This window comes from Silene latifolia, chromosome 10 (genome assembly GCF_048544455.1).
Source record: "Silene latifolia isolate original U9 population chromosome 10, ASM4854445v1, whole genome shotgun sequence".
In the NCBI taxonomy this organism is placed as follows: Eukaryota; Viridiplantae; Streptophyta; class Magnoliopsida; order Caryophyllales; family Caryophyllaceae; genus Silene; species Silene latifolia.
In genome coordinates, this window is record NC_133535.1 from 21,161,705 (window position 1) to 21,186,387 (window position 24,683).

The 24,683-nt window shown below is 35.7% G+C and overlaps 1 protein-coding gene across 1 annotated transcript; it reads left to right on the plus strand.

Annotated features, from left to right (window-relative positions):
• The first annotated feature begins 20,794 nt into the window (after positions 1-20,794).
• LOC141605335 (TPR repeat-containing thioredoxin TTL1-like) lies at positions 20,795-24,457 on the plus strand. The gene is made up of 5 exons (XM_074424052.1): positions 20,795-22,143; positions 22,615-22,810; positions 22,902-23,613; positions 23,755-23,855; positions 23,950-24,457. The coding sequence occupies exons 1-5, from the start codon at positions 21,248-21,250 to the stop codon at positions 24,100-24,102; spliced, it is 2,058 nt and encodes a 685-aa protein (XP_074280153.1). The 5' UTR covers positions 20,795-21,247; the 3' UTR covers positions 24,103-24,457.
• Positions 24,458-24,683: the final 226 nt, after the last annotated feature.

Here is a 24,683-nt window from a genome sequence, read left to right on the forward strand (position 1 = left end):
TCTCTTAGCACGCATTATGAAATAATGTGTGGATGGATAAGAAATCAAATGCTATTCGATATGGTTTGGACTTCAATCAAGTTACTTTGAGTTACTTGATCCTTTTGGGGATTTTATTATTTTTGTCTAAATTATTTTTGCACTAAATCGAATCATATGAGATATGAAATGGTAAGGATACCATGGTTGTAAGTTTTCACAAGAAACAAATGCTCATTTTTCCCTTGCAATTATCACGAGCACGACGGGTTTGCGGCTCATGAAGCTGTCTTTCTAAAATACAAGTTTATTTCTAGAAGACAGAGTGGGAGAAATCATTCAAGAGCCACAGAGAATGTTATGTCGCAAGAAACTGGTCTTTCTTGGCTACATGAGACGTTTTGTGTAAGACATTGTTTCTTCAAAACCTAGGAGGTTAAATTCGTCACTTGTTAAAAATGATGAATTCATGCTACTTTTAAGAAAGTAAAGAGCTTATAACTTACAAAAGAAATTGTTTGATTCAAGTTGATTACTTCTAGAAAGTAATGAACATATGACTTACATAAGAGTGTTTAAGTCGCAACTCATTACAAGGCTTAGAGCCATGAAAATCCGAAACAAAAAGGCTTGATTAGTGACAAAGGGTTTTGCACTAATAAAGACAGATTTCAAGGTTTGATTGGTTGCAAAGGGTTTTGCACCAGTGGAAATGCTTAAGCCTATTTGGATCTTCTTAGGGATTGTGTTTCAATATTATGAAATACATAGCGAATGAATCTAAAACCCACTTCTTCAATTAGAAGGAATGTATTCAATACATGTCTTGAGTTTAGTAGATTCTTGCAATCCTAAGATAATGTGAAACTTAAGAGAGAATCTTAAGTAGGACATCAATGAGTTGGAATCAACTTTTTTGATCATGCGATAAAACATTTCTCGATAAGTCGAGAAGTTGTGTTTATACATGATGTTTAGTGGGAGTTACGGAATTTTTTTAATTAGTCTTATATGTGAATGACATATTGATCATCGAGAATGATTTAAGACTTTTGGAGTATTATAATACATCTTTAATATCCGGATTTATGAAGATAAATCCACATGATATTAGCGTCAATAAGAAGTCTTATGATGATAAGATTCATGACTAGTTCAATTAAATTGAACATATTTGATTGATTTCATTTGCTTCCGCTGCCGGATCAATTAAATGAGTAATGATGTATAACACTTCATATACTTTGAGTATGATGAATTGTTTTCAAAATCGAATTTAAGTAATCTTTACCAAGTAAGCCATAAAGATTACCCTTAAGTGCTTGAAGAAGCATTAAGGCTACGATGCAAAGTGTTTATGATGCAATTTTGTGTAGGGTGTTACACAAGTGACAATTGACAATTGAGATTGCGCATGGTTTCCGACAAAACCATAATCAAAACACATTAGGATGGTTAAGATACCATTGTGGCAATGTTAATTAAGAAGTAGATTTTCTAGAATCGTTTTAGGCAATAAAGAACAATGAGAGATATTTATAACGGAAATTGAGTACACTTGCAATCATGAGATGTGCAAAAGGATGAGTCTCGCACACTGTGAAAACAGTGGGAGCTATTCTTAGGCTAAGAGGGCCTATGTCTTGATTGGATCTCGACACGTACTCAGAAAGTTTTGTGATGCAAATGTATACATTACAGAGGAAAACGAGTATGTAGTAAGGTTGAGTAAGGTACAATAAATTGATAAAACCTACTAACCAAAGCCTTCTCAAAGGCTAAACATGATGAGTCATGTCATTTCAATTGAATTGAAATGAACAACTACGTACAAGATCAAATTAGATTATAGAACATGAAATAGTAATCAGGCATTGACTATTCATATGTGATAATCGCATTTGTCGTTCGAGTTTTACTTTAAAACTCTTTTATTATACTTTGTTACATCCAAACGGGTTGTAGAGATAACGTTGAACCCCGTTAAAGTGAACCCGGATTAACATGTTATTAGCCCATAGTCGCTTGTATGAGGTGACGTCTCGAAGTGACTAGAGTGTGATGTGATTGATGGCAAGTTCAAGTGCCATAGAGTCATGTGAGATGACTAGTCGATCACATAGGCGGATCACAGGAACACTCTGTCGGGCCTTATGACCCCTTATAGAGTTCTGGCAATTTATATAGCCTGGTCGTGGCGAGAGCTGCTATAGTATTCTAATGAGTCAATTCTTTTGACTAAAGACGGTTCGCCTAAGATGGCACAGTTTCAGATTAACTTTGATTTGTGTTACTAAGACCTTCGTAAATGGGGTCAAATGGGCATATTTTGGGTTATGATGGCTGTGGCTAGTCGAAGGGAATAAGTGCGATAGGAATTGTCCACCCCCTTGTCAGGGTTAAAACAATATCTCAGGGCCACTCGAGGAGTAATGAACTGGAAATGCGTGGCCACGCTCGGAAGGTATCTATGATAGATAAATCCGGTCAATCAGTTATTCCCCAGATCGAGGAAACCACTCTCGATATGATCACTTGCAAGTACGACCCGAAAGACACCTTGCATTGAGTGGGAGATAGTAATAGGACAAGAGAATTGGTGACGCACACTTGTCGAGGACAAGTGGGAGATTGTTGGGAAATGTGTCCTCAACAATAGTGCGATCACATGATTTAAATATCATTATTAAATCTCATTTTGAGAATACATGTGGGATGTAATATTTTACAGTCAACTGGTCCACACATATCGGTAATGATTGGCTGACTAGAGTTTGACATTACTGTCGTGCGACGGTGGTGATCAGTTGATCCCCTTAGGTCATACCTATAGGGAAATACTCTTAATTGATTATTTAATTAATCGTATACCGATACGAGTTAATTAAATTGCTTAAAATTGACGGATAATTTTGTGAGTATAATTTACGTATCTTATTGTAAATATGATTAAATGAGACACGGTCTAAGTAATCGAATTGTTTTATTACTTAGATGAAATTATTGTTTACAGAAACAATTGAAATGGAATGAATAAATTATTATAAATACAGAATGTTGTAGTTTATAATTTGGAAACATTTTTGGTACAAGTAATTACGAATTACTAGTCTATTTTGTAAATGACATATTTTATGAGTATGTTGATTTTTAATATGTTAAAAATACATTACATTGTGACATGTCATGTAACATGTTACATGTGACAAATTTGACAAATAACAAAATAAAATGGATTCTCCATTTTATGCTTAAAACCGAAAATGAGGAGGGAGTGTAAGATATGTATTGTGTTTTTATCTTGAGTGGAAAACACAATTATCATATCTAAGTAGTAGCCATGCACACCTACCTTTTGAGAAGAGCAAAAATGAAAGGCATTGGGCATGCTACCCAAGGCCATTTTTTTCGGCCATTCCACAAGAAAAGAGAAAAGAGCTTTTCTCTTACATATTATTATTCATTCCTTTCACAACACAATTTTCTAGTGTAAGAAAATGCATAATCTCTACAATATGTGATTTTTCTAGAGAAATAAAATCTCATATACTCCCTCTTGACCGAATCATTCAAGAGCCAAAATACAATTTATTTTGTGTCAATTTTATAGTAAAACTAATATTATTACTAGATCTAAATAATATTGGTTAATTATGAGTTTCCTTGGGTATATGCTTTTGGGAGGGATTCTATACTTGAATCTTGTTCATCCATAAGGAAAGCTCAAGAACAAGTGAGTAGGTGAACTCACTTGTGCCCAAAAATCCGAAAATCACAATGTAAGATGATGGTTTCTTCTTTATATTGTTTATTAGTTTGCATGCATAAGATCCACTATTTAATTTTATGACAATTAAATTAAAACATATATGAATATGTTGAGTATAAAGATCTACTTTTCCTTCAATAAAATAATCAACTTGAATCAAACAATTTCTTTTGTAAGTTATAAGCTCTTTACTTTCTTAAAAGTAGCATGAATTCATCATTGCTTAACAAGTGACGAATTTAACCTCCTAGGTTTTGAAGAAACAATGTATAATGTCTTACACAAAACGTCTCATGTAGCCAAGAAAGACCAGTTTCTTGCGACATAACATTCTCTGTGGCTCTTGAATAATTTCTCCCACTCTGTCTTCTAGAAATAAACTTGTATTTTAGAAAGACAGCTTCATGAGCCGCAAACCCGTCGTGCTCGTGATAATTGAAAAGGGAAAAATGAGCATTTGTTTCTTGTGAAAACTTACAACCATGGTACCCTTACCATTTCATATCTCATATGATTCGAATTAGTGGAAAAATAATTTAGACAAAATGATAAAATCCCCAAAAGGATCAAGTAACTCAAAGTAACTTGATCGAAGTCCAAACCTTATCGAATAGCGTTTGAATTCTTATCCAATCACACATTATTTCATAATGCGTGCTAAGAGAGATTAACATGTGATATTAGATCACATTTCCATTGGCTTATATCAAAGTCTTCACTTTGATAATCCTATCACGACTAAATCGTGATTTCTTTAACTCTTTAAACTTCTTTAAAGATTTTTCTATTTACCTTATTAAGTTAACACATTAGGGTCAACTTAAATCGTTGGTAAAAGAAAATGATCAACCTATTATGGATCAATGATTTACAACCTCGATCTCCTTTTCAACCAAAAGGCACGAGACATCTTGCTTTGAATACAAGATACGCATATACCATTAACAATCTAATGGTTTCAAGAGTACTCGATAACTCTTTGCGTTAATCATTCCTGAATCTTAGGATTGATCTTGGGTTACCAATTTGAGTCTTGCATCATCTTCATGATATATCTTTCTAGTTTGGTTTATAATATAATCACCTTGATGATGGGCTAGCCATACATCAAATTATGGTGTATAGGGTCACAAAAGTGAAACCTCTTTTGTATCTTAACAAGTTTGTATTCTTATTTAGAGTTTATGTACTTAATAGTCACAATTAAGTACAACTCCAAACCCAACAACTAGATTTAGTACATAATGACTCTATCTCTCGACTTCATTGTTGCTAGTCGTCATATTCTAATCATCTTATGTATCAAGTACAATGATGAAAACCTCCATTGGTTTCTAATATTGACGAAGTAGTACTAGCAAAATTTATGTTAATCATATAAACATTTAAAGAAGAAGATCCTATTAGATGTCCCACAACTAATTTGTTGATTCTTCAATAATTTGGGGTAGTTTCCTTTCTAGTGTCCAACATTTAAGACAATGGAAACTTTATCGGTCAGGATTGATAGGTTTAGTATCGTTATTTCTCAATAACTTTACTTTTAACATTACCTTGTATCAATTCCATTATAATTTTTACTTCTTGAACCTCGTCCTCATCTTAACGGTTTAAGAGAATGCTCCCACTCATTTCAATGAGTCTTTGCTTTGAGAAGCAAAATTGAATTCATGAAGATTACTCTTCATTTGTTCGTTTTAGTCTTAAAACTTTCATTGAAGTGGTTGCGTTATTTTGGTCAATTACGAATTCTGACAAATCTAATTACCAAAACAATTTATCGCTTCAAGGTACTTAATTTAATTAAGTATATGAATAACAATCCATTGTAAGTAGATGTGTTAGTCAAGAATCAAAAACTTGTTTGATAATGAATAACCTTTATCTATACTCTTTACAAGAGATCCTTAGCAATGGTTCATTTAAGGTTTTAGAAGCAAATTCATATTTGTCTTTAGTTACGATGGATTAATGGAGATTTGAATCAAAAATCGAAATGATATCGTATATGAATGTAGTAAAGAAATAGAACAATGTAATAACGGAATAGTGGAAAAAAAACTTTACATTTATCGTTTTAATAATACTTGTAAACAAGTATAGCATTTACATAGTGACCTCTACCCAACTATGATAAATGATTCCGAGATCCAAATTCATATTAACTTGGGCACGGGGTAGCCGATGAAACCCTTATCAATATAACTCGGTGGATTAACTCTTTAATCGATTCTACTTTTAGAACTCTCGGTCGATAAAATTACATTAACATTTATCTTTAGCCCAAAACACATCCGACAAGGGCACGGGGTAGCCGATGAAACCCTTATCAATTACTTTTATTGAGTTCAACCCAAATTTCGAATAAATGTGTCCATGATCCAAATTCACATTAACTTGGGCACGGGGTAGCCGATGAAACCCTCATCAACATGAATTCGGTGGATTAGACATTTATCACCCACTTCCCCTACGTAACAAGGTTTGTACCCCGGGGTGGCCGAGTGCACTCCCTCGCGAAATAGGCTTTCATGGTTTCTACTTTTTGGTAAGGCTAAGTCTCAATTGTTTATTTTAGCGAGAGGTCATGTCAATTTATTATCTATCACGTTTTAAGTGAACTAAATCGGTGAACTACGATAATTGTAATTGACACGGCCGATAAACTCGATAAAATGATAATGCATGTTTTAGTTATGGCGATTTAGCGATGCATGTGACATATAAATAAAATGCAAAGCATAAAAATAAATCCTAGTATGGCCTTCCTAAAATAGAAAAACTATTTAACTATTACATATTCGGAAACCAACTCCATTGGTCCCTTGAACTTCGGTTGTAGCACGCATCTCGAGGTAACACCGTCTTTATGTATCGTCATCTTGAAGAAATTCGTCTTTGGGAACTCCGAAATGAATAAAATTACATAATAAATTACATAATTTCCTATTATACATTTGTGACTAAAATAAAATAAATCTATTAAATTACAAGACGGTGATACGAGATCACAATAAAATTACAACCGAATCGATATTCCCATACATTTCGGGTAATACCAATTAAAAACTAAGGCCATACTAAGTAAAAATTACATAATTCAAAAATTACATAAATAAAATTATGACAATCATAAAGAAAATGCAGCATTATAATATGTATGAACATGCCCAATTTTATGCTAAATCGCCTTTAAGGAGCCAATATCGTATATTACACGGTTTTTACAGATTTGTGTGATTCAACGTTTTATAATCACAAAAATTACATAAATTCAAATTTATGCACAAGTTAATTACCCTAACCAACTTAGGACTCAAAATTAGTCTCCACTAACTATTTGACCATAATTAACTTATATTTCTAAAATTGTTCATTAATGGACCTAAAATTACAATAAAAATGCTATAAATTTCAAATAAATCACAAAAAATTCAAATAAATTCAAAATTTGAAATTTAAACTCATGAACATTCTGGAAAAATACCATGACACTCATAATGTTCAAAACCTTAGGTTAAAAATTTCGAATTTTTCCGGAAAAACAATGTTGCGGTTTATCGGTTTTAACTAAAATAATCATAAAAACATGTGAAAAATTATATACATCAATTTTTCAATTTTAGATCTGAAAAAGATAATAAAATGCAACATATAATATTTTTTCTTAGTCATAGATTATGTTTTATTAATTTTTCACTAATAATGTCACTATTTCTGCTATTTTTCTTCAAAAATCCATAAATCATGCAAAAAGACTTCACTATAGCCTATTATTTTACACACATCTTGTAAAATTGCATGTGACAACATACTAAATTTCTATGACTAGATTCGAAATTTATCTCATATTAACCTATTTATCACTTAAATCCGAATTTAATAATGAAAACTCCATTTTTCGAGCATAAGAACTCATAAAATTATGAAAATTTCAAGATCATCTAAAAATAATATATGTGAAAACATATCCAAAAACCACTGGAAAATTAGAAGTTTAACTAATTTTCATCCAAAAATGACATTTTTATCATAAAAATCACATTTTAATGCCAATTTTATATAAAATGAACAATAAAATCCATAAATTAACCAAAATATCCTAAATACATTTTAGGATCAGAAACTTTAACATGCATAAATTATTTTCGTGATATATCATAATATCACAAATTTACAAGTTTTGTTTGTTAATCATATAACTCGGAAAAACAATAACCGATTTGCATGCAAACAACCTTGTGCTCATGATACCGATTGAAGGAAAAGTAGATCTATATACTAACATATTCATATATGTTTTAATTTAATTTGTCATAAAATTAACAAGTGATCTTATGCATGCAAACTAATAAACAATATAAAGAAGAAACCATCATCTTACATTGTGATTTTCGGATTTATGGGCACAAGTGAGTTCACCTACTCACTTGTTCTTGAGCTTTCCTTATGGATGAACAAGATTCAAGTATAGAATCCCTCCCAAAAGCATATACCCAAGGTGTGGGGTAATATCCGTATAAAACCCTTAAATTTTAGGACTATAACGTAAATTTAACATGCGATTTATGGTCATAAACGAAAAACAATAGAGAAACGATAAAGAACAAGAATCAACCTCGGGTCCTAAGCAATTCAGCCTAGTGAACAGAAATCAATGTAGATTTCCTCCTAATCGTTGCACCCAAGACCGTCTGAGACTATGCCCCTTGTGCTAGAATTGCTCTCTAATTGCCTTGCAATATTGAGAGAGCTTTTGTGAGATTTTTCGATGAGAGATCTAGGTTTCAGAGAAAAATGCCTCTAAAACCTAATTTTGTGTGGAAATGAATTGCCTTAGGTCAAAAAGAGGAGAAGCTCTCTTTTGTTCCTTCATTCGGCCGTGAGTATCATGAAGGGGGAAGTGGGCTTTCCACTTTCTCCTTATTTTTAACTCGTGGTCCGACTCGATTTTCGCTAAATGTATATATCGGGATTTTATTATAAATCGTCATCGGTTATCGGTTATTAAAATATCAACTAGTAACATGACTCAGTCGATATATTAATACATGTCCGACAAAGACAATATTGTATAATTAATTCAATATACATCAATTAAATATAATCGTTTATATTCAATTTACGAATTAACCGCTTAATTCGTCTTAGCCATTATTATTTAATCCGTATTAAATAATTATCTCAACATCGCGTTTGACTAATTATTAGTCAATAACTCCGACTAACTGCTTAGTCAAATTAGGCATCAACATGACTGTATTTTCATACCGTCACATCTCTCAAACGTATCCTATAGGTGTGACTTTGAGGGACCAGTTGATCACCGCAATCAGTATGACAATAATGTCAAACTTATCTAGCAAGCCAACCGTTATTGATAAACGTGGACCAACTGATAATAATACAAAAGTATACCCTTTGATCCTTTTAGAGATTTAAATGTTATTGCACTAACTGTAGAGGACACCAGCCCCAACAAGCTCCCACTTGTCCGTACAAGTGTATGTGCAACAACGTTATCCGCACTAACTGGAGGACATGGCTCCAACAAACTCCCACTTGTCCGTACAAGTGTATGTGCGATAACCGATTCTCATATTCATTTAAAATTTCTCACACTCAATGTAAAACAATTTGCAGATCCGGATCCGCAAAGGTCGTATTTTACAATCGATCTGTATCAAGAGTGGTTTCCCCGACTAGAGAGTAACTCAACTGATAAAACGAATTCGTATTCGAGCATGGCCATGCATTTCGATTCTGACTCCTCGAGTGGCCCTGAGAAATATCGAGTACCTGGTAAAGGCTGAATATTTCCTTCAACTCGACTCCTTCCGACCTAAGCACAACATGAAATGACCCAGAAAAAATCTACTTGGCCCCCTGTTACGGATTACCGTGAGAAAGAAACCAAAGTCACCCAAAATCTGCCTTAGTCTCAAGAGACAGTCGATAGTCTAAAGAATCGACTCTTAGGATCACCATGGAGGTCCTATCCACGACGTGGCACCGAATGTTATAAAACATTTAGGACTCCACATCGATGTCACAATTGTGTCCTACGAGATATCCGTATAAATCGCCTCTGTGATTGGTCAGTCAACCTTTTGACTTATGGCTCGTTGAACCCACCATCAACCAACGTCACAAAATAATTGCCGAGTTATCACTCACGTGGGCAATTAAGGACCAAAAATATAATGTTTGTTCAGTTCACTTTGTGGTGTTCAAAATTGTCGTACAAATCCACATGAAAAACAGAATATATAAATATCAAAACGATGATGTCGTATGGAGTACAAAAGAGAATGAATCTAATCCATAAAAGAGTACTACAACTCAGGAACACGTTTAATTCCCATGGAATTAACATGCCCTTCATGCTTATCTTGTCGTAATGGTTTAGTGAGAGGATCTGCTATGTTATCATCTGTAGCAATCTTTTCTATCACTACCTCCTTTTGCTCCACGTAATCTCGGATTAGATGAGCTTTCCGTTGTACATGTCTAGACTTGTTGCTAGACTTAGGCTCCTTAGCTTGGAAGATGGCACCTCTATTGTCGCAATAGATGGTGATCGGGTCATTCGAACTAGGCACTAGAGATAGTCCTTGTAAGAATTGACGCATCCATATCGCTTCCTTTGCGCCTTCGTGACGCGGCATAGTACTCGGACTCGGTCGTAGAATCTGCTGTAACACTTTGTTTGGAACTCTTCCACCGATCATAGTGCCATTAAGAGTAAAAACGAATCCAGACCGAGATTTCGAGTCATCTCGATCCGTTTGGAAGCTAGCATCTCACAGAATCGGTTGCGCATAGCTTTTGTTCGCCTCCATAAGTCAATGCCCAAGCTTTAGTCCTCCGTAGGTACTTAAGAATGTTCTTGACAACCATCCAATGTGATTCACCTGGATGTTGTTGGAATCGACTTGTCATACTCAATGCATATGCCACGTCCGGACGTGTGCATATCATGGCATACATGATTGATCCTATAGCCGAGGCATAAGGAATCCGTGTCATGCGCTCTTTCTCTTCCGGTGTCTCCGGTGCACGAGACTTGCTCAAATGCACCCCTGGAGCCATAGGAAGAAACCCCTTTTGGAGTTAGTCATGTTGAATCTCTCTAGTATCTTGTCTATATAAGACTCCCCGATCGAGAGATAACATCCGACGTGATCTATCTCGATAGATACGGATGCCCAAAATTCTTTGTGCCTCACCCATATCTTTCATCCGGGAAATGGTTCTTCAACCATACTTTCACCGAAGTTAAGAGAGGTATGTCATTCCCAATCGGGAGTATGTCATCGACATACAATATTAGGAAGACAATCTTGCTCCCACTCGACTTGATATATAGACATGGTTCCTCGACCGATCGAGTAAATCCATTTTCTTTTATCACTTGGTCGAAACGATGATTCCAACTCCTAGAAGCTTGCTTAAGTCCATAAATGGAACGCTTAAGCTTGCATACTTTCTTAGGATGTTCAGGATCGATGAAACCTTCGGGTTGTACCATGTACAACTCTTCCTCCACAAAACCGTTTAAGAAGGCGGTTTTCACATCCATCTGCCAAATTTCATAGTCATGAAAAGCGGCAATCGCTAAGATAATCCGAATGGAACGCAAAGCATGACTACGGGTGCAAAAATTTCATCGTAGTACGGACTGACACTTGGGTGAAACCTTTAGCAACTAGTCGTGCTTTATAGATATCTTGTTGACCTTCCACGGAATGCTTTATCTTGTAAAGCCATTTGCATTGAAGGGGACGAACCTTAGCGAGTAAGTCAACAAGATCCCATACGTTGTTCTCATACATGGAGTCCATCTCGGATTGCATGGCCTCAAGCCATAGCTTTGAGTCGGAACTAGTCATGGCACCTTTATAGGTTGCGGGTTCACTACTCGTTAAGAGTAGAATGTCATCTATGTCATGTTCCTCGACCATACCAATGTATCTGTCCGGAGGAATAGAGACTCTTCCCGACCTCCTAGGTTCCTCAAGAATATTAACCGCAGCCGGGATTGAAGGAACTGGTTCCTCCAATGGTTGCTCGGTATTTGGTTCCGGAATCTCCGACACTCGAAGGTTCTATCACTCTTTGCATTCTCGAGAAACTCCTTCTCTAAGAATGTCGCACTAGCCGCAACAAATACACGTTGTTCGGTTGGCGAATAAAAGTAATGACCAAGTGTTCCTTTAGGATAACCTATAAAGTATGTCTTGACCGATCGCGGGCCGAGCTTATCCTCGTGTCTCCACTTGACATAAGCCTCGCAGCCCCAAACCCGTATAAAGGACAAGTTAGGGACCGTTCCCTTCCATAGTTCATATGGAGTCTTGTCAACAGACTTTAGACGAACTTCGGTTAAGTATTAAAGCGGTGACGAAGAGCATAACCCCACAATGAGTCGGGCAACACGGTGTGACTCATCATGGATCGAACCATATCAAGTAGTGTTCGATTTCTCCGTTCGGACACACCATTCAACCGAGGTGTTCCGGTGGAGTTAATCGCAAGGCAATCCCACAATCTTTGAGGTGTTGATCAAACTCGTGAGAAAGATACTCGCCACCACGGTCCCGATCGCAGTGTTTTAATCTTTCTACCCAAAGAGGTTCTGTACCCGATTCTCGGTATTCCTTGAATTTCTCAAAGGATTCACTTTTGTGCTTCATTAAGTAGACATAGCCATATCTACTTAAATCGTCCGTGAAAGTGATGAAATACCTATAGCCTTCTCGTGCGGTGATTGACATAGGTCCACACACATCCGTATGTATGAGTCCTAATAGGTCAGCAGCGCGCATTCCAACACCTTTGAAGGAAATTCGAGTCATCTTACCAATGAGACATGATTCACACGTGCCAAATGATTGAAAATCAAAGGCCGAGATAGCTCCATTCTTTATGAGCTGTTTTACGCGTTTCTCATTAATGTGTCCCATACGGCAGTGCCATAGGTACGTTTGATCTTTGTCACCAACCTTTAACTTTTTATTCATTACGTGTAATATTTCGGTGGTCTGATCTAAAACATAAATTCCGTTCATGGAGACTGCCTTGCCATAAATCATATCGTGTAATGAGAAAATGCAACTATTATTCTCTATTACAAATGAAAAACCAAGTTTGTCAAGTGCGTAAACCGAAATAATGTTTTTAGAAAGACTGGGTACATAATAGCAGTTATATAAAAATAACTCAAATCCGCTAGGAAGCTGGATCACGTATGTTCCCCTCGAGACGGCAGCCACTCGTGCTCCATTCCCGACACGCAGGTGCACCTCACCCTTTACGAGGAGTTCGATGTTTCGGAGCCCCTGCACATGATTACACAGATGAGAACCACAACCAGTATCTAGTACCCAAGTTCCGTAACTTGCGTGGTTAATCTCAATCATATGAATAAAAGTAGAAGAGGAAGAAGACATACCAACAGGTTTAACGCGACCTTCTTTTATGTCCTCATGGTAAACAGGACATGTACGCCTCTAATGCCCAGTCTTGTGGCAGTGATGGCATTCCATGTTTTCGGTCTTGCTCTTTGTCGTGCCTGATGAGTTGCTCGACTCACCAGGCCCACTCTTACCTGATCCCGACTTCTTAAACTTCGGTTTACCTACCGCTAGGTCTGCCTGAGCTTTGCCCTTACCCTTGCCCTTGTTTGACACAACGAGAACATCCTGTTTCAAGCTCCCACTGAACCTCATGTCCTTCTCGGTCCGTACGAGAAGGGAGTGTAGTTCATGAGGACTTTTCTTCAAATCATTCATATAGTAATTCGCTCTAAAGAGCGCAAAACCATCGTGGAGTGAATGAAGCATGCGGTCAATCACGATGTTCTCGCTGATTTTACAATCAAGCGCCTCCAGTCTCTCGACATTCTCAATCATGCTGAGAATGTGTGGGCTAACCGGTTGGCCCTTCTGGAGTTTCGCATCAAAGAAGCGAGTGGTATGCTCATAGGTCACGATTCTCGGTGCTTTCGAGAATTCCTTAGTGAGCGTGGTGAAAATCTTGTTTGCACCTTGGGCTATGAAGCGTTTCTGCAAATTGGATTCCATTGCAAAAATGAGTACGTTTTTAATCGCACCCGCTTCCATGACGAAATCGTTATACTTGGCGATCTCGTTAGCTCCAGCCGTGGGGCCTGGGTTTGACGGGATGGGCTCTGTCAGATATTTGAGCTTCCCGTCGGCGCCAGCGCAACATTCCGTAATGCCGCCTCCCGGTCCGCGAAGTTTGATCCATCATTCTTCGATCCGAGTGGACCGATTCATCCGATTCATGAAGATCCGGCCGGGACTCACGGTCCAATGTAGCACTTGGCATTGGGTCGTCGGACGGCCACCATTTTGTTATTAGCGCTTTAAGTGATCGTGATCTACACGGAAAAAGAAAGGAAAAACAAAACGAAATAAGCAACTCATCGAGGTGATTTAAGTCTATTTAAAATTCATTTTAATCGTGTAGACTCATTGCACTTGCATAATTGATCTCCCTCAAGAATAATACAAGTGATCCCAAGACTCAATTTCCGTAAATTGATAAGCCAACTGTTTAGCTAGTTCTATCGTTAGAACTCTTGGTCGATAGATTTCCGTAAATCCTATCTATAGTCCGCCATAATCATAGGATCGTACGAGTGACCATAGTGTTGAGATAAAATAGGTCAATCAGTTCCAACTTACCCGACGTAGAAGGGGTCATATTATGCCTACCGACGAAGAAGGGATTCATTGGAGTTTGACCTATAAAGACTATTCTCAATTTTGGTTATACGAGGAAGATCCCATCAACTTAGTTTTAATTCATTTTAAGTGAACGAAAAACTAGCATTGCGTGAATGAATTAATTTAGGTGATGGCTTATAAAAAAACGTGTGATATCTGTATATCATAGAAAACTAACGTGTGACCTCTATATGAGTCAGTTTTCATGCAATTATTAGGTGGTTTGGTTTTAGGCGGAAAATGATGCAAACTATCGTTACGATAAAATAAATAAAAGAATGCAAAACGTAAATAAAAGTCCTAGTGTGGCCTATCCTAGTAAAAAGAACATAATACAACTTTGGAATCCACCGTTGGACCCGAGAAGCTTGTCTTGATGTTCCATCTTTGTCCATGCAGCGGGAGTGAGCATCCGATCTCCATCTTTGGTCTTCTCAAAATTACAATTTAAAATTTACAAAATATAAACCTATTTACATTCTAAATTAAAACTGTAATAAAAAAAACAAAAACGGAGATGCGAGATCTCAAAATACAACCAAGACCGTGTTCCATCATTACGGTAACACGTTCTACTAAGGCCACACTAAGTTACAACTGTTTGTAAATTAAATAAATACGTAATTAAAAACATTCAAGGCATTCAAAATAACGATAAATAAAATGCATCAACTAAAATAAAATTTATTCATGACATAATTCCGTAATTATGTTAAATTTATCCAAACCACCTTTAATGATTAAAATTATGTGACAAAACCGCTTTAATCAACTTAATTTTAATCCATGATAATCCGTTACTTTAAATCGCTTTAAAATAACTAAATGGTACGTGAGTGAACCGTTTCACTATCAAGCGAATGCACAAAATCCGTATTATGCATAAAACATGGCCGAAATAAAAAAATTGAAACACGAAATTTTTTTTTTCTTCACGGCTGAACCGTGAACAGTGCAGCAAACAAAAATTCCAGCAGCTCAAAAAAAACGTGAGCATCAACAATCATCAAAAAAACGATTTGATAAAACCAATTGCAATTTAACCTAATCCGTATAGAATTGAAACTACAATTGGTATAACTTTAACATATTGCAATAATTATCGTTTAAAATAACAATATGTAAAGAACAAATTGAAAACAAAACATCGTCTGATCAGACGGAAACTGATTATCACGGTTTTCAAAGCAGAAAAAAAACAGGTCATGCAAAAACAAAAAAAAACTGCCGAGACAAAAACAGCCGCACGGTTTTTTTTATGCAAAAAAAAAAAAATTATCGATTCAATTCGTTTAATGAAAATCACAAAGAAAAATTTACGTGGCCTCGCTCTGATACCACTTGTGGGGTAATATCCGTATAAAACCCTTAAATTTTAGGACTATAACGTAAATTTAACATGCGATTTATGGTCATAAACGAAAAACAATAGAGAAACGATAAAGAACAAGAATCAACCTCGGGTCCTAAGCAATTCGGCCTAGTGAACAGAAATCAATGTAGATTTCCTCCTAATCGTTGCACCCAAGACCGTCTGAGACTATGCCCCTTGTGCTAGAATTGCTCTCTAATTGCCTTGCAATATTGAGAGAGCTTTTGTGAGATTTTTCGATGAGAGATCTAGGTTTCAGAGAAAAATGCCTCTAAAACCTAATTTTGTGTGCAAATGAATTGCCTTAGGTCAAAAAGAGGAGAAGCTCTCTTTTGTTCCTTCATTCGGCCGTGAGTATCATGAAGGGGGAAGTGGGCTTTCCACTTTCTCCTTATTTTTAACTCGTGGTCCGACTCGATTTTCGCTAAATGTATAAATCATCATCGGTTATCGGTTATTAAAATATCAACTAGTAACATGACTCAATCGATATATTAATACATGTCCGACAAAGACAATATTGTATAATTAATTCAATATACATCAATTAAATATAATCGTTTATATTCAATTTACGAATTAACCGCTTAATTCGTCTTAGCCATTATTATTTCATCCGTATTAAATAATTATCTCAACATCGCGTTTGACTAATTATTAGTCAATAACTCCGACTAACTGCTTAGTCAAATTAGGCATCAACATGACTGTATTTTCATACCGTCACATCTCTCAAATGTATCCTATAGGTGTGACTTTTAGGGACCAGTTGATCACCGCCATCAGTATGACAATAACGTCAAACTTATCTAGCAAGCCAACCGTTATTGATAAACGTGGACCAAATGATAATAATACAAAAGTATACCCTTTGATCCTTTTAGAGATTTAAATGTTATTGCACTAACTGTAGAGGACACCAGCCCCAACACAAGGAATCTCTTAATAACTTATATATTTATGATCTAGTAGTAATATAAGTTTTTACTATAAAATTGACACAAATAAATTGTATTTTTACTCTTGAAAATTTCGGTCAAGAGGTGGAATTTTGTGAGATTTTATTTCTCTAGAATTTTACAAATTGTAGAGAGTTTCTAATTTTCTTACTCTAGAAATTTTTTTTATCCAAAAATGATGAATGAATATTGAAAAGAAAAACTCTCTTTTCTTTTCTCATATGGTTGGCCGAAAAAGGCCTTGGGTAGTATGCCCAATGCTTTTTATTTTTGCTCTTCTCAAAAGTTTAGGTTTGCATGGCTACTTGTTAGCTTCCATCATTGTGTTTTCCACTTAACAATTAACACAATTTTATTCCACTAACTCCCTCCATAATTTCGGTACATTCAATATAAAATGGATGGTCCATTTTATTTTGTCATTTGTCAATTGTAACATATGTGACATGTTACTTGACATATGAAATTGTAATGTATTTTTAACATATTAAAAATCAACATACTCATAAAATATGTCATATACAAAATCGACTAGTAATTCGTAATTACTTGTACCAAAATGGTTTCCAAATTATGAACTACAACATTCTGTATTTATAATAATTTATTCATTCCGTTTCAATTGTTTCTGTAAACAATAATTTCATCTAAGTAATAAAACAATTCGATTACTTAGACCGTGTCTCATTTAATCATATTTAAAATAAGATACGTAAATTATACTCACAAAATTATCCGTCAATTTTAAGCAATTTAATTAACTCGTATCCGTATACGATTAATTAAATAATCAATTAAGAGTATTTCCCTATAGGTATGACCTAAGGGGATCAACTGATCACCACCGTCGCACGACAGTAATGTCAAACTCTAGTCAGCCAATCATTACCGATATGTGTGGACCAGTTGACTGTAAAATATTACATCCCACATGTATTCTTAAAATGAGATTTAATAATGATATTTAAATCATGTGATCGCACTATTGTTGAGGACACATTTCCCAACACCAATGGCTCTCTTTCAAAGGCCCAAACAAATCCACCTTGAGTAGATAGAATAAATTATGGCATTAACGTTTTGAAAGAACTCAACAACAAGATAAAGAACAGATGATCTTAACTCTTGAGGTCACCAGATCAAGATCCGAACCAACTCGTCCGATGTTCAAAGCGAGAACACCCAACAATTAGATCCCGGAATAAATTGAGTTTTCTTCTCACAAGAAACCTCACTATTCGACCCTTTATTTTACACACACACACACATATATTCTCTCTCTCTCTCTCTCTCTCTCTCTCTCTCTCTCTCTCTCTCTCTCTCTCTCTCTCTCTCTCTCTCTCTCTCTCTCTCTCTCTCTCAATTAACCTAGAATAAAGTTAGAGTTTAGAGTCTTTATATAGATTATTCCACGAAAGTCAAAAGACCAGAGCCCTGTTTGGCAAACAGTAGAAGCATATTCATGACAAATGGGTAACGTTAACGTTAGCGAAATCAATAGCGATTTCATGAGTGCATTTGACTATCAAACAAATCAGCAGAATTAGAAAAGGGTGTTTGTTAATTAAAGGATTTTAAGATAATTAGAATGGTTTCATGAATAAAGTGATTATGCTAATGCAATATGCTGCTATTAGCAGCATATTCAAAAACAGTATATTCCGACCAATATGCTATCAGAATACGTCGTTTACCAAACAAATGAAAATAGTAAATTGCTTTGTCAAACTTCTAATTAGGCCGGAATCTACTAATTTCGCTCAATATATTGTTTACCAAACAGAAACCTACAATAATTAGGAAATAAAGACTTGGAAAACTTGACAATTTCCTAAACAAACTACACAAACAAGTAATGACTAAACAAAAGTCTTTATTAGCTGTAGAATGCGCTACTCGTGACTCGTGCCATAACAGCATCCACACGACTCACAGGGGACACATGTGCGACTCATGCGTATCTCGCACCTCATCTTCTTCGTTCTTTGCTTCTGTTTTACTCTACTTGAACTTAGCTTGGCAGACCAATCTCCAAGTTCCTAACGTGGACAATTGCTAGTCATATATTCAGAATAATTTTCAAATTATACTTGAATATATAGTAAAATTACATATAAATGGTACAAATATTATATAAATACGTGTATATAACAATTCATTTTAGCTATTTTGACAAATATCACCCTAATAAGCATACAAAGTTGTCATTATCACTAAAACTTGGAATTAATAATATGATTCATGGTTGGTAATGCACACAATCAATATATAGTAGTCAAAGAATGTCGAATATCATATCTGTTACCAGTTACTACCATACCACCCGGCACCGACTAAGAAAAGAGAATGCGGCATCACCATTCACCACCTAATACTATAAACTCACTTGTCTTTTATTTGACTCATACGAATACTAGTGGTCCATGTCCTATCTTCGTTTACTAAATAACACTATATCACTCCCCTGCTGCCCTCCATTAATTAGACAGTATATTTGTTTGTACCCTCTTTCTTTTCTCTTCTTTTTCCTGCCGGCCAATATTTTAAATAAAAAGAAAAGTGAGTTAAGATAGGTATATTTATCTTAAAATTAAAATAGGTCAAATGTCATACAATTAACAAGTATTTTTTTAATTTTTAGCCATTCTGCTTCTCTCTTATCTATGTAAATGATATGGTATTTGACCCGTCTTAAGTTTGAGACGAAACAAGAATTTGTGATAAAAGAAAAATTCATTTCATCCAAATTAATTACTTTTGACACAAAAATTAAGTAAACGTGTGAAAATGTTTTTGGAACACACAGATCACTCATCTCCACTTACACATGAAAACAACCACAAAAATATCAAAAATGAAAATAAATAACTATTAATTGGTACATCCAAAAAAGAAAATATATAACTATTGATCTGAAGTATCAAATACAAATCAAAGACAGAGCAAAGAAATTCCATTAGGGGAGATGTACTCCATATATTTCAGGAGTTATCTATAATCCCCAGGATTAGGCAACTAAAAGTAACAAAATTCAATTATTTTAGCGGCAAACAACCAAATGATTTGTTGCAAGTCTTGTTGTTGGTAGGACTCTTTTTGTATTAACTTAAGCTAATTGTTTGATAAGTACTTTGATTAGTGCGGCTAACAAACCTATCATGTATTTTTTTATGAAAAATAAATAATATTACACATACATGTACCTTTTCTTCAGAATAGATAGGTTTTGTTTAAATGGGTATGCAACAGTTACATTACATATAATACGAATGTGTTTTATAGACTTATAGTTGTCTTGATAGTTAAGTCATGATTAATGATGATAATGCGACTAGATCAGTAAACGAATTTTAAAAAGAAAATATTTTGTAACTCAAGTAGTATGTATTCTTATGGCATTATCTCATTTTTAAAATCATTTTATCGTGAGAATAACATATGTGAGCATTTTTCATCCCTTTGTGAAAATACCAATAGCTTGCTTATGATAGCAAAAAAATTTAAAATTTGTATCGATGATTGAATTGACTAAAAAGCGGTTCTTTTCTTTCCTTACTTCATCGTATTTGAAAGGTAAACAATGAAATTTGTATTGACGATTGAATTGACTAAATTTTGGTTATTTTCCTTCCTTACCTCATCGTATTTGAAAAACAAAATTTGTAGCAATTATTGAATTGACTAAAAACCTATTATTTTCCTTCCTTACTTCATCGTATTTGAAAGGTAAAAAATGAAATTTTTATCGATGATTGAATTGACAAAAAAACTGTCATTTTCCTTCCTTATTTCATCGTATTTTAAAGTTAAAAAATACTAAGCCGCTCGATTAATTAAAACTGGAAAAAAAAAAAAAAATGTTAACATCAACTACAATCATACACTTAGGTAGGATTGGTATGAAGTATAAAAAATGTATTGTAGTGGGTACATAAGATCACTATCTTGAATTCAATACATTAAAATGCCTTAATCAACAAAACAGAAAATTAATATACAATCAGGCAATAATCCTTTTCAAAAGAACCTTCAACCTTTACCCTCCAAAATTTGGTAGTAAAGTTTGTTCCTTTCCTTGATTGCCACTCCAAACTTTGAAGTAAAAATACTTAAAGCTCTACCTACACATTATAGACAATAAGCTTCATATACAATGCCCTTCACTTTCAAGTTACCTCTATATAATATTTCTTTTTTCTGACGAGGGAACCCGTAACCGCTATCTTTAGTGCGCACTTACTACGTAATAGCCTGCAAACCAGGTATACCAACCAGGTAAGCCCGAGAGTGACAAGCTCTATATAATATTTATCTTCTTCATCACTTAACAAGTTTTCTCTATTTCTATTTTCCTGTTTTATTAAATTTCATATACTTTCTTCTTCTAAAAGCTCTACAACAATATAGTGATACTATGGGCACAATCTTGTTTGAGCCTGATCATGGTTGTGGGTTCATAGGAGGAATCATTCGACGTCGAAAATTCCGGCCAAGAAAAGCCTCTCTTCCTTCAACAAATACCCATAACAAGAATCCAACCCAAAAGGTTACTGAAAAACCAGTTCAGAATTCTGATGTTGTTAATCCAAGAACCTCGGTTTCGAAACCGTCCCTTGATTCAACAAAGAGTTCAGCTCAAAAGGTGTCCAAACAAGAACAGGGGAATTTTGAAACCAAAGTTCATAATTCTACTGTTATTAGTCCAAGAATTTCAGTTTCTAATACTGCAAGAAACTCTAATGTTACTACTATCACCAGGACAAAATCTTCGTCGTCGTCTTCATCATCTAGCAATCTAGCACTTGTTAAGGTAAACAAAATTGACCAAACTGAAAATGGTAATAAGCTTAGTAAAATTCGGACTGATCATTCTCAAAACCCGGCAATTCTCCGAGTTTCTTCAGGAAATATACTGAAATTACCCCAAATAAAAGGGTTAAAAAACCATGGAAATGAAAATTCACCTAGGAAGAGTCTATCAAGTCCTAAAATGTCTACAAAAAATTTGGAATGCAAGGGTACAATGGGTAATATACTAAGGCGAAATAGCGAAGAAACACGGGTTCATCCTGAGGAGTTAAAATCCATGGGGAATGATGTGTATAAGCAAGGGAGATATGAAGAGGCTTTGATGTTGTATAATCAAGCAATAGCTTTGGATTCAAACATGGCCGCTTACTGGAGCAACAAGAGTGCGGCTTTAACGGCTCTAGGTCGGCTCTTGGAAGCTGTCGTAGCGTGTAAGGAAGCCGTGAAGATTGATCCTTTGTATCCACGAGCTCAACATCGTCTTGCTACGCTTTATTTCAGGTAATCTAAACTGTCATCCTATACTGTATGAATGTAATTATGTCTCGCATTTTCGATATGTGAAACAGTCTCACAGGAGACTAGTTGTGCGACAAAAAAAAATCGCGCAACTAGTCTTTTTTTTTTTTTTTTTGATGACGAGGGGATTGAATCCCCCGGGCCCATGCATTCCCGCATCACCACATGGACCATGTAAGCCACCCCTTCGGGAATTGTAGTGGCCAAGTGATCATCGGCTCAGCTCGTAGTCGAACCCGGGACCTCTCAACTCCTGCATTTCTGCAAGCTTCAAGGTTTAACCCGGCTACCACTGTACTAACACCACTCGGTTAACTAGTTTTTTTCTTCAAAGCGTGCATACATCTTACCTATATTGGGTCGTTTTAAGCGCGGATAATTTCATTGTTTCGTCCTAGTTCCTACCTTTACAAAAGCGAAAACTGAAATCTAACAACTGTTTCGGCCTTGTAGACTTGGATATCCAGAGGAAGCACTAAATCATTTCAGTCTCTCAGGAAGCACCGCGAATTTTGTGGAGAATAATCAAGCCAAAGCTCTAGAATCATGTCTCAGCAAGTGTACTATTGCCAAGCAACATAAGGATTGGACAGCTTTAGTTAAACAAACTCAGAATGCTTTCGCTCTTGGCTCCGACTCTGCATTACAGGTCCTACTTACTTAAATGATTTAATGATCGCTTTTTAAGCTTTATCAAGTTCTTTTTCTAGACTCTGATAAATTTTGTTTTGACAAATTAGGTCTATGCACTTCAAGCCCAAGCCTTGCTGAATCTTCACAGGCACGACGAAGCATATGCAGTCTTGAAGCGAAAACCTGAATTCGACATGGATTCTTATACTCGAATATTTGGTCATGAAAGGAGCACTTATGTGTACTTGATTGATGCACAGGTTTATACTGCAGTTGGCAGGTTTGAAGATGGCATCACAGCAGCACAGAATGGTCTCCAAGTAAATCCGGGCGACAAGGATTTACGGACAATACTAATCACAGCACAGTCTATGTCTTCAGCAAGGTCAAAGGGAAACAGGCTCTTTAAGGAGCAAAAGTTCTTAGAAGCTTGCAATGTGTATAGTGAAGGACTGGAGTATAATCAATATAACTCAGTACTTCTATGTAATCGAGCAGCTTCTCGTTCTAAACTAGGCCAGTTTGAAAAAGCCCTGGAAGATTGTACACTGGCTCTCAGTCTCCAACCTTCTTACAGCAAGGCCAGACTACGTCGTGCTCATTGTAATGGACAATTGGGCCGATGGGAAGCTTCGGTTCAAGATTATGAGATTTTGATTCGAGAAAAGCCAGGGGATGAGGAGGTAGGCCGCGCTTTGTTCGAGGCTAAGATTCAGCTTAAGAAGCAATGTGGTGAAGATGTTAAGGACATGAAGTTTGAGCCAGAAGTGATCTTGGTTTCTAGCATTGAGTGTTTCAGACACCTGATTACCTCACCAGGTGCCTTATACTCATTAACTCATACTTATCCGATTCAAAATAAAGTAAACATAAACTAATTTGTTCGAGATAGAGTGGTAAAGTAAACATTTGATCTACAAGTATAATTTTCTGACTAGAAATTGAAATATTTTGCAATAGGGATGTCTGTGGTGCTGTTCTGCAACAAGTCTAACCAGGAAATGTCTGTTCCACTCCTGGAACAAGTTTGTCCTAGATTTCCATCCATCAATTTTCTCAAGGTTAGTTGATTTAAAGTTCAATTAAAATATCCCAAACACTTCCGCCTACTCGCTGGACAGTGGACATTCCGTAAACAAAATGTTATGGTTCCAGGTGGAGGTGGAAGATCATCCATATTTAACAAAGTCAGAGGAGGTAAACTACATTCCAGCATTCAAAATATACAAGAATGGATCAAGGGTCAGAGATATTCCTGGAAACAACCTCAAATTATTAGAAACTTCAGTCAAATTATACAGCAGTTAAATCTTAAAGGCATGACCCTACAGAATACAGGCTACAAGTATACTCATTCAAATCAACAACAAAATATGAGAAATGGGCCCTGATCCAAATTGCCAACATATTATAAAGGCAAAATTGGAAGCTTTGGAAGATTGTTCAAACACTGCTACAGGAAACTAAAGCAACAAATCAGGATGTTTGATCTTTGGGACTGTTTAAGCGTTTATGTCAACCACTTTTTGTATTTTATGTAAGGCAGGTAGGGATGATTTGGAGAATGAGTGCCTGAGTGGTAACTGGTAACAGACAATCAGGTGTTATATATTGTGTTACATATTAAAGAATGAATAAAGCTAGTTACCAAGGTTTCGTATCATTTTGTGTTTTGTCAATGTATTGAGCATTTCCGTTAAGTGAATTTGGTGTGGTGGTTATCCGCATTCCTATTCATGAGATTAGGCTTCGATTCTTGTCCATGGAAAAACCTCTTGCCCTAGGTAACAGTGTAGCACGGACACTCCTCTTACTCAGCCGTCACGTGTCTAATACCGTGTCGGACACCAATACTCGTCAGACACACGTCTAAACGTATCAGTAAAGGC